General features: G+C 36.6%; 1 protein-coding gene across 3 annotated transcripts in view; it reads right to left on the bottom strand.

Moving 5' to 3' along the window:
- Positions 1-382: 382 nt before the first annotated feature.
- The window catches only part of NAA15 (N-alpha-acetyltransferase 15, NatA auxiliary subunit), a 38,665-nt gene continuing 16,475 nt past the window's right edge, over positions 383-22,572 (bottom strand). Inside the window, exons 5-21 of one of the 3 annotated variants that reach the window (XM_062637211.1) lie at positions 21,150-21,284; positions 20,830-20,983; positions 18,370-18,489; positions 17,626-17,721; positions 17,388-17,494; positions 16,902-16,974; positions 14,965-15,134; positions 14,189-14,341; positions 12,720-12,848; positions 10,084-10,297; positions 8,769-8,962; positions 8,433-8,468; positions 6,553-6,661; positions 5,858-5,956; positions 4,968-5,111; positions 3,853-3,950; positions 383-1,838 (exon numbers count right to left, since the gene is read on the bottom strand). In XM_062637211.1, the coding sequence (XP_062493195.1) occupies positions 1,638-1,838; positions 3,853-3,950; positions 4,968-5,111; positions 5,858-5,956; positions 6,553-6,661; positions 8,433-8,468; positions 8,769-8,962; positions 10,084-10,297; positions 12,720-12,848; positions 14,189-14,341; positions 14,965-15,134; positions 16,902-16,974; positions 17,388-17,494; positions 17,626-17,721; positions 18,370-18,489; positions 20,830-20,983; positions 21,150-21,284 (2,232 nt within the window). In that variant the 3' untranslated portion in view covers positions 383-1,637. Of the gene's footprint in view, positions 1,839-3,852; positions 3,951-4,967; positions 5,112-5,857; positions 5,957-6,552; positions 6,662-8,432; positions 8,469-8,768; positions 8,963-10,083; positions 10,298-12,719; positions 12,849-14,188; positions 14,342-14,964; positions 15,135-16,901; positions 16,975-17,387; positions 17,512-17,625; positions 17,722-18,369; positions 18,490-20,829; positions 20,984-21,149; positions 21,285-22,572 lie in introns of those variants that run through there. The other 2 variants (XM_062637212.1, XR_009968215.1) reach the window with 2 other exon arrangements.

The raw sequence follows: 22,572 nt of genomic DNA, 5'->3' as shown, positions 1-22,572 counted from the left end.
AAGAAGGCACTCACTTTATAAGCTGTAGTTTGTTTTCTGCTCTGTTTTATATGTTGAGCCTATAAAAAGACAACAATATTTGAGCACTTATCTATATTATTAACACAGTAGACTTAATAGACTGAAGCTTGACTTGGAAAATAAAATTCAACGTAACAGTGGTGGAACTTAAAAGCCAAGTAGTAAAGCATTCTATGTTATTAGAACTTCCCAGACATTCAGTATTTACATATAATGCATTTGCAGTTAGGCTCAACAACCACCCATCAGCAGTGACATTATTAGCATAACTGGACAGCACAGTAAGCCAACCCTGAGCTGCACTCTAGTGAACCCATTCATTTTCAAAGTACAACAGAGATCGGTTTAAATATTCACACAATTGTTTTTCAAAACGTTTTATTGCATTATATTTGGTACCTTATGTTTGACAAAGGAAATTACATCTGTAACTGCAGGAATAAGAAGCTGGTCTGTTATTGAAAAAAAATCTTGGGCCCCTTAAAAGTTACAAAGTCTTGGGCTTGCCTGAAACAACTGAGCAAGAAATATATTCTTAGAAATGTAGGGCTTCAAGTATTACAAACCTGTGACACTGTGGAAAAGTTCCAGAGGTATCTAAACTGCAGCACTTTTTATTTGTTTTCTGCATAACGTGAACAAGGCCTGCTGAGGTTTTAAACTATTAGTCTCTTGATCTGTCAAAACGGTAGTCAGGAGTTCTCCTCTTTGCAACTTCAAGCCATAGTATGTTCTCATTTCGTTTTCACTCTAAGTGAAAAAATGCATGCGATCTTTCTAATTAGTTGGTGCCACATCACAGTGCATAATTTTATTTGGTTCTTGCATTACAGTTTTAAAAAGTTTGGCCAACCTAAGCCGCCACGTTCATCTCACAAACAGCAATGTTGATTCTGCCCACCCCAACCCCTCCCAGTTTAACTTAAAGAGAGAGAGTGTTTTAACTGGTTCCTTCCATTAAAAACTGTGGTGCAAGAACACCGAACTGATCGTGTACAGTGAATTTCAGAGACACAACAAGCTTATTGAACACACTATGTTTCTTAATTCTGCTTGATATCCGTATGTCCCAGCATCCGCAACATAACGTGTATGTTGAGGGTTTCTCTATATTCTGATTCACATTGCATACTTCCTATGGACAGAATCATCCCCGTATCAAAATCAGTCAGATGCTAAAGCCCCATCAACTCTTTGTGCTCAGTGAAAGAATCCAGTGCTAAAACAGCATTTTTGCTGTCTGAGATAACAGTAATCTCACAAGACAAATTTAAAGTAATATTTCTGCCACACACCTGCTCAGAGGGCTATGTGCTGCCACATTTCACTCATATAAATTAGTTTAAAAACATGGGTAGGTAAGGAGAAGGGTTTTTTTTCTTCAATTTTAGCAGCTCTTAATTTTTAAGAAACCAAACAACCTATATCCAGTAATATGTTAGATATCTCATATATAATACTTTGTCAGCAGGATAAAAAAAAAGTAAAACTATTTGAAGGCAACCTTTTTTTTTTTCCTTCTGTTCTCTGTGTAAGTTAGAACAATTCAGCAGGTGCGTGACAAAAATATTATACACCAGATATGGTCCAATGTCATTTTTTTCCAATAAAGTTGTTCATATTTCATTGGCCAGTTCTTCAGGTTCTGCAGAACTATCTCCATTAACTGTGATCTTCATATCCTCTTCATATCCAGGGGGCATGAAAGCCAAAGCATAAGGGAAAAGCTTATGACAATTTGCTCTGTAAGTTTCAGATGCTTCTTTACAGTCTCCAAGGCTACCGTCACATAAAGCTTCTAATACCTCCATACAAGTCTAATTAAAGAGAAAAATAAGGAAGTGTTATGGTTTCTTGAACATTAATCTGAATGCTCACAAACCACAAATGCAAATACTGCAAAGAAAACAAACTTCAATTCAGTTACAGGTTTCTATCAATAACCAATTACTTTAAGTAGATACAGCATGAAATACCAGTGCAGTCCAATTCAAAATAAAGCCTCCCAGTAAGAAAAGCGTAGTCTGCCTGAGCATTAGCTGTAATACAGGCTAAAAAGATTGACTTTTTTTTTTACTATTTTCGTAAGTTTCTTATAAAGAATTAATAAACATTCCCCCCCTCCCTGCCCCATGACTGCACAATGGCAGAACATTACCTGAAAAAGCAGAGAAGGAATAAAATGTCCTTTCTCTTTTTTCTAGTCTTTTCTAAATTATTTCTGTATCCCAGTCAAACAGTTTCCTTTGGCATCGCTGTGTCCAGCACATTTAATTAAGTATTAGAGAGATTCCTTGGCAGGTTTGAGCAAACTCTGGGATGTTTCGTTTCTCTTGGTTCCCCTGGCACTTCATTTCTTTATTGTGTTTTTTATGTCTGGCGACTCAAGAATTTTTTTAGCTCTATTGCAAGTAAAATTGCTGGACTTTGTTGCAGCATTTTGGGGGAAAACCACAGCATTTTCCAAAAAAAATCCCTTTGGAAATATGCTGGCTTCAACAGAACTTTAATTGTGAGGGATTTTAAGTTCACAACAGGATTTTTGGACAAAACAGAGTGGGAAAAGAGAAAAGGAAATAATTTGTCACAATTTATGAACTTGCTAGTATGTTAAAGAGTCAAATCCTTTCTCTAGCTGGTTTCTTTTCTCTGCTATTTATTTATTTTATCTGGTTATAGGACACAAATTCATGTCTTACAACCTGAGTACATATTCAGTACTCTTTTCTCATTTGTGGGGTATTTTTGTGTAACTGTTTAAGCAGTCTCAAAAAGCTTCAGACAGATTATTAACAGATTTAGAAAACAAATTAAATTGCCTTAAGCAGCCCTTTTTTTTTTGCCTCACAGTTGTGTTGTTTGCCTGAAACTCAGATTCTGGGACTTGGACTGGGGAAACATGAAAATGTAATAAAAAACGCTTGGTTGTTTTCCAGGTGTTACCTTAGAAGGACTAAAGGAAGCAGTGTATAAGGATTATATATGCAACATTAAAAAGTTCAGTTAAAGCATTCTTGGTGCCAACATGGAGTAAGAGTTGGAGGTCTACTGAACTTTCATGTGAGGAAACTCAAAATGCCCTGAAAACCAGAAAGTCTGAAGGAGTCCAGGCAGTTGCTGAAAGGCATTCTTGTGTGCAAAGAGATCAAATTTATGTTTCATTTTAGCAAAGACCAGCTGTCTCGGGGCACATCACAGGCATAAATCTAGATATAGCTGACCTTCTGTGGATGCCAGCGTTGCAAAGAGCAAATGTGAGCAAAAGTTGCTGTTGAAGAGAACTTCATATAACCCCATAGTAGGGGGACAGAACAGTTAATACACAGAACAAATAAAAGCTATAGTAAATGTCAGAGGATTGGAAAAAGACTGGCTTACTATGCTAATGCTAGCATACACGACATGGATGGATGCTAAATGCTGCCAGGCTTTAGTGAAGCTCAGTAGGTTGGTTTCTCATGTCTGGAATGCAAGTTGAAAAAAACCCAGGAAATCTCCTTTTTCTCTTCTAAATCATGAACAAAAATGGGTATGAGTCAGATATGAATTCACATCTTTCCAAGTGAATCATCTTGTGTTTAATAAGCTTTCCCATTACTTTTGGCAGTAACATGGTTTCTGCTGCTACCTATCTATTTTCATATTATGACAAAACTAAATTAAGACATTAAACATTTCAGTTTGGATGAACCTGATACCCTTTTCTCTCATGCCAACCCAACCTCCTTACCATAATGCACAGCCACCATCCCAGCTTCCTCTTACCTCTGTAATTTGCATAAAGCTTCCACAGATATACCAGATTTTTTATGATTTATGAATATCCATTACCTGAAGATTTCTGTTAATGAGGGATTCATCCAGGGTCATTGCCAGCTCCACTGCCCTTTTCTGACTGGAAGGATCTAAATAGTACATCATTTTGGCAGCTACAAGAGGAAAAATAAGCTTCATCACCCAGGGGATGACCAAAAACTTAAGTACAAACATCACCAGAGATACTATGACCAAGAGGAGATACTGAACTCCACAGCAGTACTTCAAACTGGAACCACATTGGAGTGTATTAAATGTTGACATCTGAGCAAGTAGGAGGGTACCTTTAAGTCTACTATTCAATGCTAGACAAAGCGTTAAAACAGTCATTGTCTACACTGCATGGTAGGAGCATTTTGCAGTGTACTGTGGAGTCTCAGGCAGTGAAGACATCAGACCTTCCGCAACACATCACAGTTCCCTCCCAGCACCATTGCTCATATCTCCTTCACAAAGATGTGCACAGAGCTCTTTCTAATATGGTATCAGGACACAACCAAGACACAGTTCCACAGCACAGATGTAGTTGAAGGGATTTGATGCCAGATGATGCAAGAGTAAACTTGCTGCTTTTCACAACCAGGTCTGAGCCACAACAGTAATGCTGCTCGGCTCCCCTGGGTGGTTTACATTCTGTTTCTCCTATGGTACCCACTGTAATATGTGGTCACTATTGACAGACAGTCTTTCACAACAGGCAACCAGCACTATCTAAGCTCCTCTTGTTAGGCACACCAACAGCTCTGGGCATTACCTGGCTTGCTGATCACTCAGCACGTTTCTCTTGCAGTCAGCCTATACAAATATATCAAAACTTCGCAACTCAGAAATACTACTTCACATAGCTCAAACAATTTCACAGATGCATTAAATACAGTTACAGTCTTATACACTCAGCATTATTCAGAAATGAAAACAGGATAGAGGTCCAAAAATCTGTATTTTAACAGCATACAGAAAAAAAAATGAAAGAAAACCACAGACAACGTGAAGGTCATGTCACAAAAATGCAGACTAAGAGAAGAAAGGCGTTCCTGATGGAAAGAGTAATTTTTACATCACTGGTGCTGAGATGCCACTGCTAGATAAGCACAGAAAATACACAATCAGGACAGAAAAAGACAAAATACCTGATAACCTATGTGGTAGTGAGTCATAGTTCTTTTTAAGGAAAGCTTCATTGAAGTTCTTTGGATTAGTTGCTCCAAAAAGCCGATTCATTTCTTGGTTTAACACCGTTCTAACTGCATCAGGAAGGTCCTTACTTTCAGATACTATTGAATTGGAAAAAAGCAGTTAACTAAGGTGAGCACAGGTAATCACACTAAAATTGACTTTATGCATTATGCATTATTTTAATATTTATCATGCTTACATTATCAATAGAAAAAAAAGTCAAAGGAAGATGCATGAAACTTGAAAAGGTAAACAGCTGGGTCTGGTTGGAAAAAGCTTAATTGTGACAGTTTTCTGATACTAAGAAAAAGCCACAGCCTTTTTATTCCAATACACCTTCCCCCTTACTGATTAAAATCTATAGGCTCAAAGACTGAGGTCACAGAATTCTGTTCTCAAATGTACCTAGTCTGTAGCCACCAACTGGAAGGGTGACCTCTGGGGCAAGGGAAGGGAAGGGGTAGAAGAGAATCCTTCCAGCTTTCTAACAAACAGGAGAGAATACTAGGCCTTATCCTTGCACGCTGACACAGGCTGCCAGCAGAAAAGCCAGATTCCTCACTCTGCAGTTTCGTTTCTTCAGTCCCTCTTTCAGGTTCACCATACTACTCAGAGTCTCAAAAACACTTACTAATACTTGTTGGAATAACTAAATCCAGCTACAATCATAATAAACAAACTTAATTTTTGCATGAATCAGCTGTTAAAAAGCTTTCCACTATGTGTATTAAATATTTTTAATTAATTGCGCTAACAGTCTATAAGCTAAGTATCAATGTCCGTACGCAGGTTAGGGATCATTTGGAAATGTGTACAGATGAAGTTGTATCAAACAGATACATACCACTGCTGAAGAGATGAATCATACACTCATGAAGCCAAGGATGACTAGAATCAATAGCAAAGGCTCTTTTCACAGACTGAAGCATCAGAAGGAACTTCTCTGGAAAAGAAAGTGTTGGCAAATGTTCAAACACCTGTGGCTGGAACTCGCTGCATTATGCTGCAGGAGCATTTAGTGTTTGAAATTTGAATGATCAGAATAAATTAAAAGCCAAGTGTCCTGCAACAGCTATTATTAATAAACTCATTAACCAGTGAGTTAGGCCTCTTAAACTAGTAAGTAAATTTGAACATACTAAGTTCTTATAGCATAATACAAAAATTCGTAAGTCCAGTGTTTCAAAAGACCAGTACTCATAAGCAGGACAACTGTACACCACTTCTTTACAGCATTTAGTCCTAACTACAGATACAGAGCAAATAACCAGGGCAAATGCAAGAGGGGAGAACTAACTACAATCTTGTTGCTTATACATTTAAACACAGCAAAGAAAGTGGCTAATCACCAAGTGTTCAAACTTTGCTGTTTTTTTTTTTTTTTTTCCTCAGACTGTTCATGGCTGGGTGCTGGTCCAATGAAAAGCTGCGTGTGTTCCGACAGGCACTGACTGCTCATGCCTCATCAGTAATTTTTGCTTGAATTCTATTATATATCTTCATGAGCATCAAACTGCTTTCTTTCGTTTTCTCACCTACCTTTTCGAAAATAAATCTCGAAGGCAAAAAGATGTGTCTCTATTTTGTTCTTCACTAAATTCTTCAGGGGTGTTAAAAATTTAATGGCTTCTTCCAAAGGTGCTTCAACCTACAGATTCCAAGAAGTGACACACAACTAAGTCACAAAGTTTAAATCTAGTAACTGCAACAAGAGAATTGGCTATTTCTGAGTCGCATCAGAAAGTTACTCTCATAAGGCAATGCATAAGGTGCTTAGAACCTCCTGTGTTCCAGATTTTGCATCTTTCACTCAGTTTTAGCGTCTAAATACAGACTGTCAAGTCTATAAAGTTTCTTTGTGATAGTTACAAAACGCATTTTCCTACAGAGATGCAAGTCTTTGCCTTTTATCATACATCAGTAGTAACCAAAGCTACAGTTGAACCTGTGCTGTAACGGGCAGTCTGGCTCCCCATGTAAATCTACACACATGGGTCTGAGATGTTGGTATATGACTATTTTATACTCATGACAATGTTCATGAGTTCAGAGACGTTCCCAAAAGCTGTCAGGTCATGGCAACATTCCCAGCTAAGATACTAACAGCAAGCTTGAAGTAACTAGATATTGATCATGGTCTTCTGGTCTTAGCCACTGTAATCCAGTAAATGGACAGCTTTAACACAAATTCATTCTGTGCAAAGATTCTTTTAGACAGGTCTATTGCATCTAGAGGTTAGGGATAATTTGAACGAGGACTGTCCATTGATCTTCATATTAACATTTTTATGAACATAGGCTACTCTCAGAAATGGATATAAAATTGAATGTTGTCTGTCAACAACGTAGTAATGCTGAAGCAATACACTTCACTGCAAGCAACTGAGTTGAAGACAATGATGAACACCTTATGGAGATCCTGCTAAGCACATACTACAGCAATTTCAATTAAATACGCATCATTTACATGTGCTGTTATGAGTTTGCATGCATCAGTCACAACTGCACTTAGACTATTTGGAACCTATAATAAAACAGATTTCAAATGTGTGCCTTTAATGCCGAAGAAGTCTAGGGGCAACTGGTTCAGGTGCAAGTGACCAGCGATACCAGAAACAGTCTTCTGGCCCTGGGAAACAACTGAATTTTGAAGTGTCTATATCATGATTCTGGTATTATTTTTGGAATATAATTAAGGAAGACTTCCCAAAGGAATGCATTATACAGCTGCAACCATTCCCTATAATCTTGGAAATTGCCTAGTTTTTCCTGGGAAACCCAGGAAAATTCAATTTTCATACGTGACATTGAGACCATTTCAGTCTTAACTGGCACTACCATTAGAACGCTGCTTCTTACAACCACCGAGCTAAACAATGGAAATATTGACAATATTCTGAAATGACTAGTCAAGTTGTTTTAAGTCATTTGCTTCCTGGCTACAGAATGAAGTTCACTGTCTCAGCTTTCAAATATCATACCCTCAAGAGTCAATAATATTCATTATATGTATGAAGTGAAAATACTGCATCTATCAGTACTTGGATAACATACTACTATTACGATAAATTAATTTCTATACTACTATTACAATAAATTATTTTTTCGAGTCTACATGTAATTTTTTCATTATCTTCCCCCACATTTTCAAGGTGTTTTCCTGCTCCTTACAGGTAAAACTTTAAGCACAGGAATAGTCTTCTGGGTCATCTCCCCTTTATGTATCTCTAGAGGTCTTAATCCAGATCTCAACGTCCATCTCAGTCTAGCCTACTGGTATTTCCAAACAGCTTCTATAATGCTTTTTTAAATGCAAACAAATACTCCTAAAGCATTCAGTCTTTCAAGGACTTCTTTTTCACAGGTTGTCTATGATTAATAAAAAATATTATGGGACATAAAGAGTGAATGATAATCACCTTACATTCAGAATAGAAAGACTTCCATCCGATCAACTAGAAATAGGGCATAATCAACAAGTTAGTGCAATACACACATGAAGTTAATTCCACCTGCAGCAAACGTCTACATATTCAACTGCTCCCTTTGAGAACCACGCACAAAAGCAGTGATTTCATCACATTACTGATAGTATATCCAACAAACTATTCCTAGAAAAGAATTCTGTCTAAAATGCCACCTGTGAAGAGAAGCCATACAAAAAGGAAGTTATCTGAATGGCTTTCAAATTGTACGTGTGGTCACTGGAACTTTTCTAGACATTCCTATGACTTGACTATCACATTAGTAAGTACCTTTGCCAATTTCTCAGGGATAAGTTCTTCTTTCGGTCCTCCAATTTCTTCATCATCATCATCTTTCTTCTTTTTCTGATTCCTCTGTTGCTTCTCTTTCTCAGCATTCTTCTTCTCTTCCTCCAGCTGTGCTTTCTTTTGCGCTCTTCTCTGCTTATTTCGTAGCTTCTTTAGCTCCTTGTCTGACATATTTGCTGTATGCATGCAAAGGGCAAAACCAGACACCGTTGATGTCTAATATTAAACAGTAACAATCAGTTGCAAGAAACTATCATCATCTTTAAACCATATGTACAAATTAGTAATGCTGACATTTGTAAAAGCATATTTACTATTGATAGATTATTTTGCAGTCTATGCTGCTGCTTCATAATGCACAAATTCCTTTGTGAAATCAGGGCAGTAGGAATTAGAACCATAATCTAACAAGCTAAAGGTGGGACAAACTAATTATTGCATGACTTCAACAAATCCAGGGCGAGGAGTAAAAGTGCACACCAATACACACTGATTTTTTCCTTGGGCATTACACAACTTATGTTTAATGCAGTAATTGAATGGTCAGACAAAATAGTTGTGTTTTGTTATAGACAGTTCCAGTTTTGCTTTTAATGCCCTACAGATATCTTACATTTGATTCATATTTAGATCTTCTCCTTCCTCCAATTAAAACCATGGAGAATTGATTTAAAACACATCAAAAAAAAAAAGTGGCTACAAGAAATTCTGTTACACATCTACTTGCTTTAATTTGAACCTTAAACCACACAAATGAACTCAGATGAGAAATACTAAAACCTGTCAAATTCCTCTTGAAGGATTCAACAGCCTCTATTCATACCCCTCGAGGTGCCCCAAAGCATAATCATGTAAATTGCTCTCCAGAGATGGATTTAAACATTTTTACATCAGAAACAAGAGATGATAAAATTTAAGTTCCTACTCAAATTTTTGCATTCTGATAAAATGCTTAGAAAGAGCTACCACTAAAGCACACCTGCTTTAATCTGTTATTTCACAGACCAACAACCCCAAGAATTCCATGTTTTCTTGGCCATTTCGTAACAGAAACACGTTTTTCCTTAAGAATTACAACTGCCGCTACAAACCCCATCACTGTTTTATAAGAACCAAAATAAAACCATGTACAACTTTCAATACAACATATCCTTTTATATGCAGGCCAAGTTACAGTCTGCCTACTTAACAGTTGTTTTTGGCTACTGCAGTTGACAACTATAAGAATGCTGGATCTTAGTAAAGTATCTACTAATCAGTGAAACTGCATATTTAATAAATCCTGAGGGTTGATTACCTGTATCAGCCTCGTGTTCTTTATTTTCATCTGTTAAGGGATTATCATGGAGTTTCAAATATATCTCTATGGCAATTCGTGCTGCTCTGAAGTAGAACGGATGTTGCCGAAGTATATCTTCTAGTTTTAACAAGTCCACATAAGACCTAAGAGTAATCTTCCTCATACAGTAAGTGTGAAAGTCAAACTGGTCATCCGTGATTTCTACAAAATGCTAACACAACGTAACATAATATTATTTAGCAAGTATTACCAATTAAATACTAACTTTGACTTTTTTAATACACTCTCCCCAAAGGAATAATGTAGTAAAGGTCTGCTGTTTGACAAATACACCCTAACTTTCAGAAATGTGAGTGAAAAAAACATCCCAAATTAAAGTCATGGGAAAAAGAACAGAAGGCATCATAGGTCAGAAACAAAATTCACCCATTTCACAATCTCTCAACAGTAAGCACCCTCTGACAATATGTGGTTCAAAGAACAAAAGTTCTACATTTGTTGTATTTAAACAGCACTTGAAGGATTTTTCTTCTATGAACTCCTCTAATTTTTTCAGTCAGAAGTACAATTTTGACTTCCATTAAAGGCTGTGGCAGTGATCTGTGGCACTCAGATCACATGTGGTGTGAGCAAGTACTTCCTTTTCTAAGATCTGCTTTCCTCATTGTCACCTGATGTCTCCTTGTTTTGATTTAAGCAGCAGTGAAGTCATTCCCCTCTCCAATTTCTCCATGTACTTATGATCTCACACAACTTCATCCTAAACTCAGCTGATGCTTGTCAGAGCTGAGGCTAAAATAGTAAGCATGACAAGTTAACTGCAATCTCTTCATGTTGATGTTACTCCATAGCACGTATTTTACTGGCACGTTTTTAAGAAGGTGTGATATTCAGATGTAAACAGTATGACAGATATATATAATGGAAGAAAAGTACTCTACTCCACTCAATTAACCCCCAACACTGTTGTTTGACTCCTCCTCCATACCAATACAGACCTTTTTGCAACATTGTCTATAATAGTTCCAGGATTTCTTTCCTGAGTAGCAATAATTAATATAAAATCTTTTACTACTTACACATAGGCAAAGAATTCTTTCTGTCCCTCCCGCCAACTACACTGTTGAACATTGTTTCTTGCACCATTTTATCACTTAGTATTGAGACAGTGCAAGTGTTGCCCTTGCACTACTTACTTTCTGTGATCATTCACTGATCTATCAAACAATGGAGACCCTAGAGAGATGTCTTAGTCAGCTCTACGATAAACTCCCTTTCTTGTAAAAGCTGATGATTTGCTCCTACTCTATTTCCCAGTCACAAACCAGCTATTAAACCCATGAGATCAACATCCTTTCTTTTTCTGAAGTAGTTTACATCCTTCAAGACGCAAAGGATGACATCAAAAGTGTTTCTGAAATCCAGAACACATTTTATCACCTAGACTGCCTTAAGCATAACTGGCACCTTTAAAAGATTTAAGAGACCCTGCTTTTTCTTACAAAAGCATTGTTGATGTGTTGTGAATACAACATATCTTACTTCTGATCTTTACTACATCCCCGATCAAGTAATCCAATAAATAAATTAAATATGGTGACTTAATTCCTTAGAAATGTTTTTTAGGGTGACTAAGTTAGATCTTCATTTGCTGAGCTCTTCTGGTACCTAAGACAATTTACAAGACCAGCGGTTTCTTATACTATTTCTTTTAACAGAATTTTACACAAATTTATTTAAGATTTAAAGATTTAAAGAACATGATTCTGGCAAATCATTTTGTTGACTTGTTCTAATCTGCGAATATTCCACAGACTAGCTTCCCCTGCAGAAAAGCATTAGTGCTGAAATCTCCTTAAGCCTATTTGCAAATGGGTGTAGCTTCCTACTAAGATCTCAACTTAGAGCATTTCATTTACAACCTCAACTGTCTGCTCTTTTTTCTAGACCATAATGTCCTTAATATGAAACAAAAGACCCCCCCCCCGCCAAAAAAACAAAACAACCAACCAAACACCCCCCCCCAAACCCGTACTTTAGAAGACGCGTATTAAAATTCTTTTGTTTTCCTTGCTATGGATCTGTATTTAATGTGCAAGCAGACCCCCATTTTGGATACATTTTCTGCTCCAAAAAGTCTTTTTATTTCTAGTAGCCTCTTCTAAACTATAGCCTAGTACTTTTTACTGGCGAAGATACCTAATATTTCCTATAGCTTTTTACATTTACTCTCTCCCTCTAAAATACAGGAGCTTAACAATAACCAAGGCAATACCCTTTCTTTAAGGCTGGGCTTGTGAGCTCAGCCATGTTCCTTTTGGACTTAAAGTACACATGCGCTCTGTACCCCAAATACATACTTTTGTGTACCCTGGCAAAAGTAAGATTATTTCTGAGAGTTTTCTCTTCTTTCCTGGATCTTTATGTGACTTCATAGAATCTCTTTATAATACACAGTTTACAATGGCATTTTTAGGAGGAAATGTAATTTAATCAACTCACCAGTGGCCAACATGAAATGAAATCTCTCCTTAAGCTACCTAAAGTACACTCTTACTGCTCAGAAAGGAAACATATTAGCACAGTCAACTTAAGCTAGTGTTTCAACCCAGACAGTTCAACTAGATACATACTCTCTCAATTTCATGGCATTTTTTAAGTGCTTCTCCAAATTTGTTCATTGCTTTGTAAGCTTGTGCACATTCTGTCTGAAACCACATGCACTGCATCTCATTCAAGTTCTCTACCGCTGAGGTTCCTTCCTAAAAGCAAAAACAGCATTATGAAGAAAAGTCTCATTCAATATGTTAACGGTCATTTCTTTTATTTTGCTCTAATTAAAAGCACAAATAAAGAAGCTATTAAAAGAATGCTAGACTTCAAAATTGGAATCCCAAAAGTCAAGAAATGCCACAGTTGACATGGACTTGTTTTGTTCATTAAAAAAAGGAAAAACATTTCGTCTATGTTCCGCTTATTAGAATACACATTGAATAACCATTTAACTGTGACAGTTCCTCACTTTTACGACAGAAGACATTAATTTAGTGATTTTAACATTGTGTACACAAATAACACATTGCAGCATGAAGAAAAATGGCAGAGAAGTTCTTGTATGTTGCATGACACTGACACCTGCAGAGATTTTTTTTTTTCCTACAACTACCATCTGCGTCTTCTAGAGACCTGCTGACTGAGCTAAGCGTAGCGACAGAGTAGTTAATAGGTTATTTCTTATGCCATCAGGACTAGAGAGCAGTGGCAAAGCAAATGGCATACTGGTAGCTCTGATACATACCGACGCTAAAAAAAAACAGGAGATTACAGTTGTCTTTCAAATCTGGTATTTATATATACTTGCAGAGATCTGTAGAACTTATCCTATGCCTTTCAAACTTAATGTCAAAGGCAGCTACTTGGGATGGATGCAGCCATTCTGACTTCACTTTGATCTTGCAAAAAACATCCTATTCAAGAATCAGCCAAGAGCTAAAGCTGGGAAATGCCAGATAATATTCAAAAGATGCCCCAAATGAAACAGAAAGGCAGGCTTCAAACCAGTCTCATTTAGGCAGCTAAAAATCAGAGGAAATAATTAGTTCAATTTTCATTATGCTTAATTTAGGTTTTCTTTAATTATTGCTTTTTAATTAGGAAGCTTGTATTTCAGCGCTACACCTAAGATCAAAAGAAGATAAAAAAGATTACATTGAGCAACACCATCAAATTTTGTCCTAAGTCTGAATTCTCAAGCTTACTAGGAAAAATAAAAAGAAATAGAAAAAAGAAAAAGTCAGAGACATGGGCAACTGAATCAGATCTTCCATGTTTCTTATAGAATCAACATTATATCCAAAGACTACTTTGAAAAAATCATCAGGTTGAAGTTTCAGCGATTTCACTAAATAGTATGGAATCATGCTTTAGCAAGATCCTAATAATGACCTAATACTGACCACCACTAGTGAAGCAAGTAAACATAGTTGCTCTGAAACTACTTAAAATATTATACTAAAGGTGAGTGGAAAGTTAACACACAAAGTTATTCCACAATGGGTTAGGTCCATGTTATTCAAAAGAGCTATAGTTAAATGCAACAAACCCTTGTAAACTTAGAACACATTTCCTCTGCTTCTTTAATGGAGTTTGCTTTCAACATATATTTTGCACATTTGGAGTTGATAAATCTGTCTGCTGTGTCCAAAGCCTGAGCTTCATCCATCCACCTTGCGGCTTCTTTAATATTTCCAGCATGCTTAAAGAGACAGAAGTTCAAGTCAGATTCAGTAATTCTAAAACATTTATGTTTTACCATTCACTGTTTAATATAGTTATTTTTTTTTCACACTTTTAAATAAGCGGCTTTCTTCAGGAAAGCAGCAGGTCTTTAAGGAAAAAAATAAAAAGGCAGAAAAACTACTTTCCCTCATTATGATAATATAGGTCTTTCCTGAAAATGCTTAAAGAACACTTTGGATAATCCCATTCTGATACAATACCACAGTGTAGTTAAGAACTCTTTTTAAGTAGTTAGAAAAACAGGCAGTAAGAATAGGTGGAAGACACTTAACCCATCAACTAAATTTATTAGTGTGATTTTTAACATGAAACAATTTTAAACTGAGAATTCATGTTTTGCAGTATATTTGTCCTTTAATGACTTAAAAACCTTCCTAGGGACTTATGCAGTAAAAAACCTAAGTAGCCAAACAATACCTCTTATCTAGAAACTCACTACAACTCATGAAGTTATTTTCCACGGATTTCTCCATGCGTCCTGCTTAATACGCTTCAATGTTCACATGAAAAACATTACGTAAAAGTCTTCCATCCTAAGAAACTAATAACCTCTGGTCACTAAGAGTAAGACAAACTTACCTTATAGATCTTTGCCTTCACAAGGAAGAGTTCTATCAAAGTGGGAGTACTTTCTATAGCAGCATTTATATATTCTAGAGCCAGGGATGGCTGTCCAATTTTATCATAATGTTGAGCCAAATAATACTGGACCCAGAGTAAAGTGGTTGGAGGTTCTTCTTTACCATCATCTGGAGGAGAAAAACAGAGGGAGGTTATGTCCAGTTTATTAAAACAACATGCCAAAAGCAGAATGGTAAATATGTAACACCTCTGAAGTTAATTCTATCTCTGTAGCAGGCTGTTGTACCACACCTGGATCTGCATCCAAATACCTGGGTCCAGGTAAGTTCATTAACTTCTAAGGCTATGGTGTGACAAGACCTGAGCATATACTGCTCCCTTCTCATACTACGGTGTCAAGGGAATGGAAAAGCAAGTTAGTGGGTCAGAAGAGAGCTGCACTTTGTTCCAACTAGTCCGGTAATCAGGGCAGCCATATGTGCAAGTCTGCAGCTCATGCAGAAATCTTATTTAAAACTGATTAAGTGTACAGCAGCGTCCTGCTAAACACAGGTGTTGCACAGTAGCAATGTAAAGGATTTCAGTACATTCAGTGTTTGCATATTTTCAGCCCACATACTTGAATATTTTTAAACAAAACAGGCTGTCTGTTGCAAAACCTAGCTCTAAAAAGATGTACTGTCTCCACCTTTGACAAACTTACCATCACTGTTTGCCTGAATGTATCCTAGAAAACTTCCCTATACACAAACCAGGCTTGAAAGCTGGGGAGCTCTGCTGGAAGTCAAAAAATACTATGGAAGTCTCAGAAGTTCACAACTCAATTTTTACTAGGAGGTATAGCACCTTGCAGGGCGTGTGGGCTCTATTCCTGCCAGAAGGTTCTGGTTCTTCCGTTTGTAACATAACCACGCACTTGTTCATTTTAAGGGACCAGAAAACTGTTTATTTGAATGAATTTTAATATGAATGAAATTTAATATCAAAGCAACTACTGAACTGAAATAACAGTAAACCATTTCCTTAAACCAGAAAAGCACAAATGTGCTTGAAAGGGTTGGACAAATTTCAACAGGTATTAAGTAGCTGCATTGTAGCCTATAGCATTGAATTCAAGGGAAAAGTATAACAGGCAACTTAGGTGAGAATTTCGTAAGAAAGTATTGCAGGAAATTAACTAGTTTTAACTTCAATAAAGATTGTCTTGTAAACTTTTCACATATATTGTCATTCATGCTATCTTGATTATCACACCACTATAATCCATCTACCAAAATCTCAAGACCATCAACTATGTTGATATTCTATGCAGAAAAGCTTTTTCTTAGAGATTTTCTGTTACAAAGCAGTTGGGGAAAAGACTACACATCATAAAGCTATCGGAGAGGAAAATATGAAACCTGGATTCAATACACGTAGAACCGTGTCTCACAAGAAAGCAGTTGCCAGTCAAAACCTGGAAAACATTTTTTAACTCTCAAACAAAACACCCAAGAATACAAAACCCAGCCCTCATGAAAAGCTCCAAAACTCCCTCCCCTGAAGACTGTGCTATCACAGTATCTGTTCCTTTTTGTTTGATGGTTTTGGAATTAAAGATTTAATAGAGCTTTCAAATTTCCATTTCCTGGACAATGATAAATTAAAGTCTTGAAAAGAAAATACCTGAACTCAAAACTGCAAAGAGATGACCAAACTTGTGGATCCAGGAGAAACTTTTAGAATGAGTGACTAGATTTTAAATACAGACTATATCTGACAGCTCAAATCCATTCTAAGGGTAACTGATTCAGTTCTATGCTAGGAGAAAAAAAATGGGAAAAAAACCCATCATCTCAAATTCTTTATTCCCCACTGATTCCCCCACCTCTGGGCAGTTACATATGCTTATACCAGGCACTACTTCCATTAAATATGACAGTCTTAGCACTCACCATTTGGGTTAAATAACCTGCAACTTCTTAAAGAGGTTTCATAACCTATCACGAGCTCTTCTATGATTGCCACCTACACACACAAGGGAAAAAAATAAACAAAAATCTGTGGGCAAGATGGTATTTTATTTCAACTTGACCTACTTGGTGTTATCCGAACCAGTTATTTTTTTGTAAGAAAATTCTATAATAACCTGAATTACAACACATACGGGAACGCACTCAATCTCAGCAATCTGTAACAAATTACAACCAACCCCTCCTTGGGTAACACTTATGCAGCTTCTAATTAGTAAACCTTAGCTTTCTATATTTACCAACTTGGCATAAGGTTATCTATGCTTGTAAGTTACTTTTTTTTCAAGCCATAAAGTACAAAAGTGCTGATGGAGTGAGAACTACACAAACAAAAAAGTTTCTTTCATCTTTTTAATGCATCACAGCTATTAGGAAGAACATGTTAAAACTGGGGGGAAAAAAACCTACCTTCTCCTTGTCTTTATACAACGACCTCAATGTATTGAAGACTGGTGGGCAACCTTTGCTGAAATTCATCCTTAGAAACTTGTCCAGACATTCCTTAAACTTTTCACCTTGAGAGGAAAAAGACCTGTTGATTTTGTTTTACCAAACATTACTCATCAATTGCAGACTGTTTATGCTGTTAAAACATTAGTATCTAAGAAACACAAGTGTTGACCACTACCTGCAAAAACGCACTTACCCGACAAAAAGTTTAATGGTAATCTTCTTGGAACTAGTCCCTTTGGGTATTTAGTCCAGGCCTCTTCATAGATCTTTAGCCTCTCCATCATATTAGCTGGAACAGAATTTTAAAGTTTACTTTTTCCTTCCTTCTTGGCAAGAAGGGAGCGGGGGAGGAAGGGTGATTTATATCCAGTTAAAAAAGAATCAGAATATACAGCAACTAATGGCTCAATACTTCCTAAAGAACATTAATTTCCATTTTACTCTTTTTTTGAACTGCTGTACTAAATGATTTCAGGTATGCAGTATCTGTAAATTCCTCTTCCAGTAGTGGAAGACTAATTGCATCTCTCTATCTTAAAAAAAAAGTTCCTGTCTTATCACTGTGCTAAAATCTTCAATAAACAAACCATTCAGGAGAAACGTGCCTGTTTTTCCAAAATGCGTATTAACTACAATAGAAGATTAATAACAGACAGCAAAAGAAAAATTCTGAATTAAAACTATAACCTAAGAAATAACTCTATTCTTTCAACCATGCACAAAGATTACTGCATTTTTGTTGTTCTTGCTTTGGTGATAAGCCAGGGTAACAATACAATACTTCCATCCTTTCTTACAAAACCCCCCCAAAACATTATGACTATACACTACAACTAAAGACTAAAACTTAAAATAGGGATGTTTTTAAATAATAGATTTATTTATTTCTACTAAATTCTACATTCCAAATGTGCAGAAACACTTATCAAATCATTACCTGGTTTAAGTGCCTTTTCTAGGCCTTTGTAGTAGGCCCAGTTTTCAGGATTTCTTTCTTGAAGCCCTTTGTAGACTTCAACTGCTTCTTCAAGTCTACCAAGCTGAAGCAGGAGTTCTCCTGTGTGAAATCCAAGAAGTTTTAAATTAAGGTAACAAGACACTGAAGCAGTGCAATATTAACCATTCTACAGTAAAAGATTAGACAATCCTTAACTCCATGCAGATTCTAATTTCTTAGAAAAAATTATCACAGTTCCATCATAAACTAGCTGACAGATATGCTTTTACTTTGACATTAGCTGTAATTACAGTAAGATTCTACAATTAGCCAGTAACTACTGAAATTTACTTGAAAATTTACTGTTAAAAGCAAGATGCACAAGATTTTTTTCTCACTTACTGAAGTGACTGGTTATTTTAAGTGCAGTTTTTACTACAGAAGGCAATTAAAAGCAGCACATGGCACTTGACATATATAGCACCTTGAAAAACAACCTGAAATTGCAGAGCTGCAAATAAAAGAATGGTTCTTCAGTGTCGAATTTCATAAAACTGAATTCCATGTCTTAAATCAAACCAGTGATCTGATTAATGAATTTTCAAGATTCTGCAAACAAGTTTCCTTTTAATGATATTCCATTTCAAGATATGACTGTTAAAAGTCCCCATCTAACAACTGTATGGAGCATCTTTGTTGATGCTGGAGTTGCAATAGAAGCCAATTCCCCATTTCACAATGAAAAATCATGTTTTAAGAGAGCTTTGCTATTGGCAAATGTTAGGATTACACACCAGAGGTGATAAGAGTTTCTAGATTAAGGTAAGATCTTATCATGCAGTTTCATGAGGAAAATGCGAGTCAGCACTACCTCTTTTCCTCCCTATGTCACACAACTGACACTTAGATGTGATTTAGATTTACATTAGATGCTGCTTCCCACAGAGAGGATAACTTGCAGACTACATGCAGCATCTAAGGCTGGGGAAAAACATCAGTATGTTCACTGAGAATGAGAGAATCTGGCAAATAGACCTGAATACCTTCTCTGAGGTACAAGTTATATATTTTTTATCCAACAGTGGCAAATGCTAATACTATTTTCAGTGTTTCTCAATTGTATTTCATCCACAATGGCTTTTGTGCACATATTTAGAATTCACAGACAACACTCATTTATTAGGAGGCTTTTCTGTAGTATGCACAGCAGTTAAGTTACAACTAATAAGGCAACAGGAGCTGTGCCCCCCCCAAATTAGTCAGTTTACCCAACTGAAAGCTCATTCACTGCAAAGATTATTGCCATCCTTTTTTTTATGGTAACTTGCTAGCAAGCTTTGTGTGTGTTTGGGCTTTTTGTTTCTTTGGGTTGGGTTTCTTTGTATGAAGTCATATTTGAAAATCCTATTTCAGTTTCAGCCTTGGACTTCTATCAAAAAGTTAGGAACACATAGTATGTCAGATAAAAGGTAAGTCATAAACCAACATCCCTTGCCCAAACCAAGACTTCCACTACTATGTCTGAAATATAATCTAGTGATAGCATAATGTCTGCACCCATTTCCATTTATATGCAACCCAAATAACATATTTGGCAACTGCAGAGAGTCACCTGCAATCATTTTGCTTAAGGAGGTACCACACACCTTCCATAATACTCGGTTCCTAGGGTTTTTTTGCGAGACAGTGAGATTAACCGTTAGCAGGAACAGGCAGCTAGTCACAAGATCTACATGAATAATATTATAAAGTAAAAGGATTTCTTCTCTTTGCTTCAAACAATCATTCAAACAGATTCCAATGTGGGCCATGAACAAACAGTACCTTCAACAGATTGGAAGTTTCACAGAAGGACTGTACGAACATCAGGCAGAAGAGGAACAAAGCATGCTTTGAAAAAGTGCACATGATAATAGAGCTGTAAGAATGAACTTCTATCATACTGCAATTCCAGCTATGGAATATAAGACACAGTCTTACATTGCTCTGTTATAATAGTATACACTAGGACTATAATAGTACAGTAACAGAAGCCTATGTTGGGTTCCAGCTAAAGAGCCTGTTTCCATATACTGCAAGATTGAAAGAGTATGATTAAAAGCCTTCTACTTTGCCAAAGACTGTCTCCCTGTCAGGATGACTATCAAAGCTGTAATGCAATGGGTACACTACCCAAACAGAATTTCAGGACATCGATTCGGGGTCATCTGCCTGAAATGCTTGGCAGCTCAGTAAGTTTCAGAACAGTGTATCTCTACTCTATTGATGTCTTACGAACCTGGGAGGAGAGTATGGTAAGGACTGAGCAGCTGCAAGACAATGAGTCCTTTATCACAGCAGAATTAAATAAATTAGTCTAAACCCAAATCACAGACGACATTCCAAAAGATGGGAAAAGCTGACAGTACAGGCATTCCATTGTATACTAAGCATTTAAATATATCTTTAAAAAGTAATTACCTTTAGTTTCTTCGACAGCCAGTTTATCACAGATCTGCTTTTCATAGGTACAAAGATGCTCCAGGGCTTCTTTATGTAGTCCTGCCTCCCGGAGCACTTGATTTTGATACAGCAGCAGTTCACTGTACTCATAGTCCACTTTATCAGGTGATGTCTACATAAGAGAGGAAGACACATGAAAAAGTTCAGTCTTCTAGAACACATTTGGATTTAATTCATTTCACTACAGAAACTGCATAAAGTTTTCACATCATTGAAAAAACAGTTTTATTTTTGGCTTAAGCAGCAATCCATATAGAAATTTCATGTTTTCCTCTTACCTGCTGTGTCTTCCTGAACTCCTCTAGAATTTTTGCTGCCATTTCATAGTCTTCCAGCAGATGGTAAGCAATAGCATAACCAATCCATGATGCTCGCTGTGCAGGTCGGAGCTGAAGCAACTGGTACCTTGTTTCCTGCAAAAAAGGAGCTACTAATTTTCCTGACTTTATTCTGATGCTCTGTAGAATCCATTAGGCCATACTCTGTCTTCGGTATTCTAATATTTAAGGAATGACACTAAAATTTAGTTTTCTATCTGCAAATATATTTTTTTTTTAACCAAAAGAAAGGATAAGCTTTAAAACACTATGATGGTCTTGACTGAGTAAACCCCCCCCCCCCCCACAACACATCACATCCAATTGAGTACTGTTGAGTCAGACTTTGTCAATGTATGACACATGTGCTTTTCCTGTCTCATCGCCTATATACAGAACGCAATTAAGTATACTTGGAGTTGCAGAAAGATTTACTAAATACCGGTGTTCCAACTTCACCCTGGAAGTACATGTGTATTAACAATTTCAAGTGTTATTAGGCAAAATAGGTCACGCAAGCGTATGCCTACTCTTTGGCAAGAAGATAATTACAGCTGTCAGATGCAACAGATTTGCTTGGTATTGTGCTGTTTTAATCTGAGGAAGAAGTTATTACTTATTTTGTTGCAGACTCCTGAAAGACATCTTTAAGTAATTTAAAACAAAGGAAAAAAGTTACTAACTAGTAAAAAGCCCAGTCAGAAGTAGGGCTTAATAAAGAAATAAAACCAGTTACAGCAGTTTGACTAGAATGATGATCACTCAAAACAGCATAATGTAGGACAAGGTGGAAGTTAAAGTGAAGGAAAACAAACAAAACCTACTCACAACCTTACTTTCAGTTTTGAGAGCAAATTCACACTCTTCAGGAACTAGCATATGATCTGTCAAGAATCAAGGCTTCAAAGCATGTTAACATTTAATCCTTAATGCATTCTAGAATCATGTGTTCCTTGTTTGTTTAGCACTTATGCATTTGTATTTACTTTTATCTAGAGGCCAAGACAACACACATTCGTAAATGTATTCTGGCACCTATGCTAAGCGTTGGCTATCTTGTCTCAGCAAGAAGGGTGGCGAATTTCTAAATTACTCATGAGAAAAAACCATCCTAACTCGGGAATACATTCACTGAGAACCTGTTTTAGCTGACGGTTCCACACAGCTCTGAGAACAAAACTTGCTCTTTCCATATTAACATTACCCTAACTTGAACAGGAAATAATCTATGAAGAGACCAACTTATGTGTTTTTAACAACCACAACTTTAAGTGTACAAGGAAAAACTGGAAAGATGAAAACCTGACAAAACAAAACATCTCTGCTGTATGCATGCTAAACAGAAGCTGTTACTTTTTAAGAAATAAAGGTATTTGCAAGCTAG

Source organism: Pezoporus occidentalis, unplaced genomic scaffold (assembly GCF_034315485.1).
Source record: "Pezoporus occidentalis ecotype Australia unplaced genomic scaffold, CSIRO_AGI_Poc_V1 ctg51, whole genome shotgun sequence".
Taxonomy (NCBI): Eukaryota; Metazoa; Chordata; class Aves; order Psittaciformes; family Psittacidae; genus Pezoporus; species Pezoporus occidentalis.
This window is presented reverse-complemented; position numbering and strand designations above follow the sequence as displayed.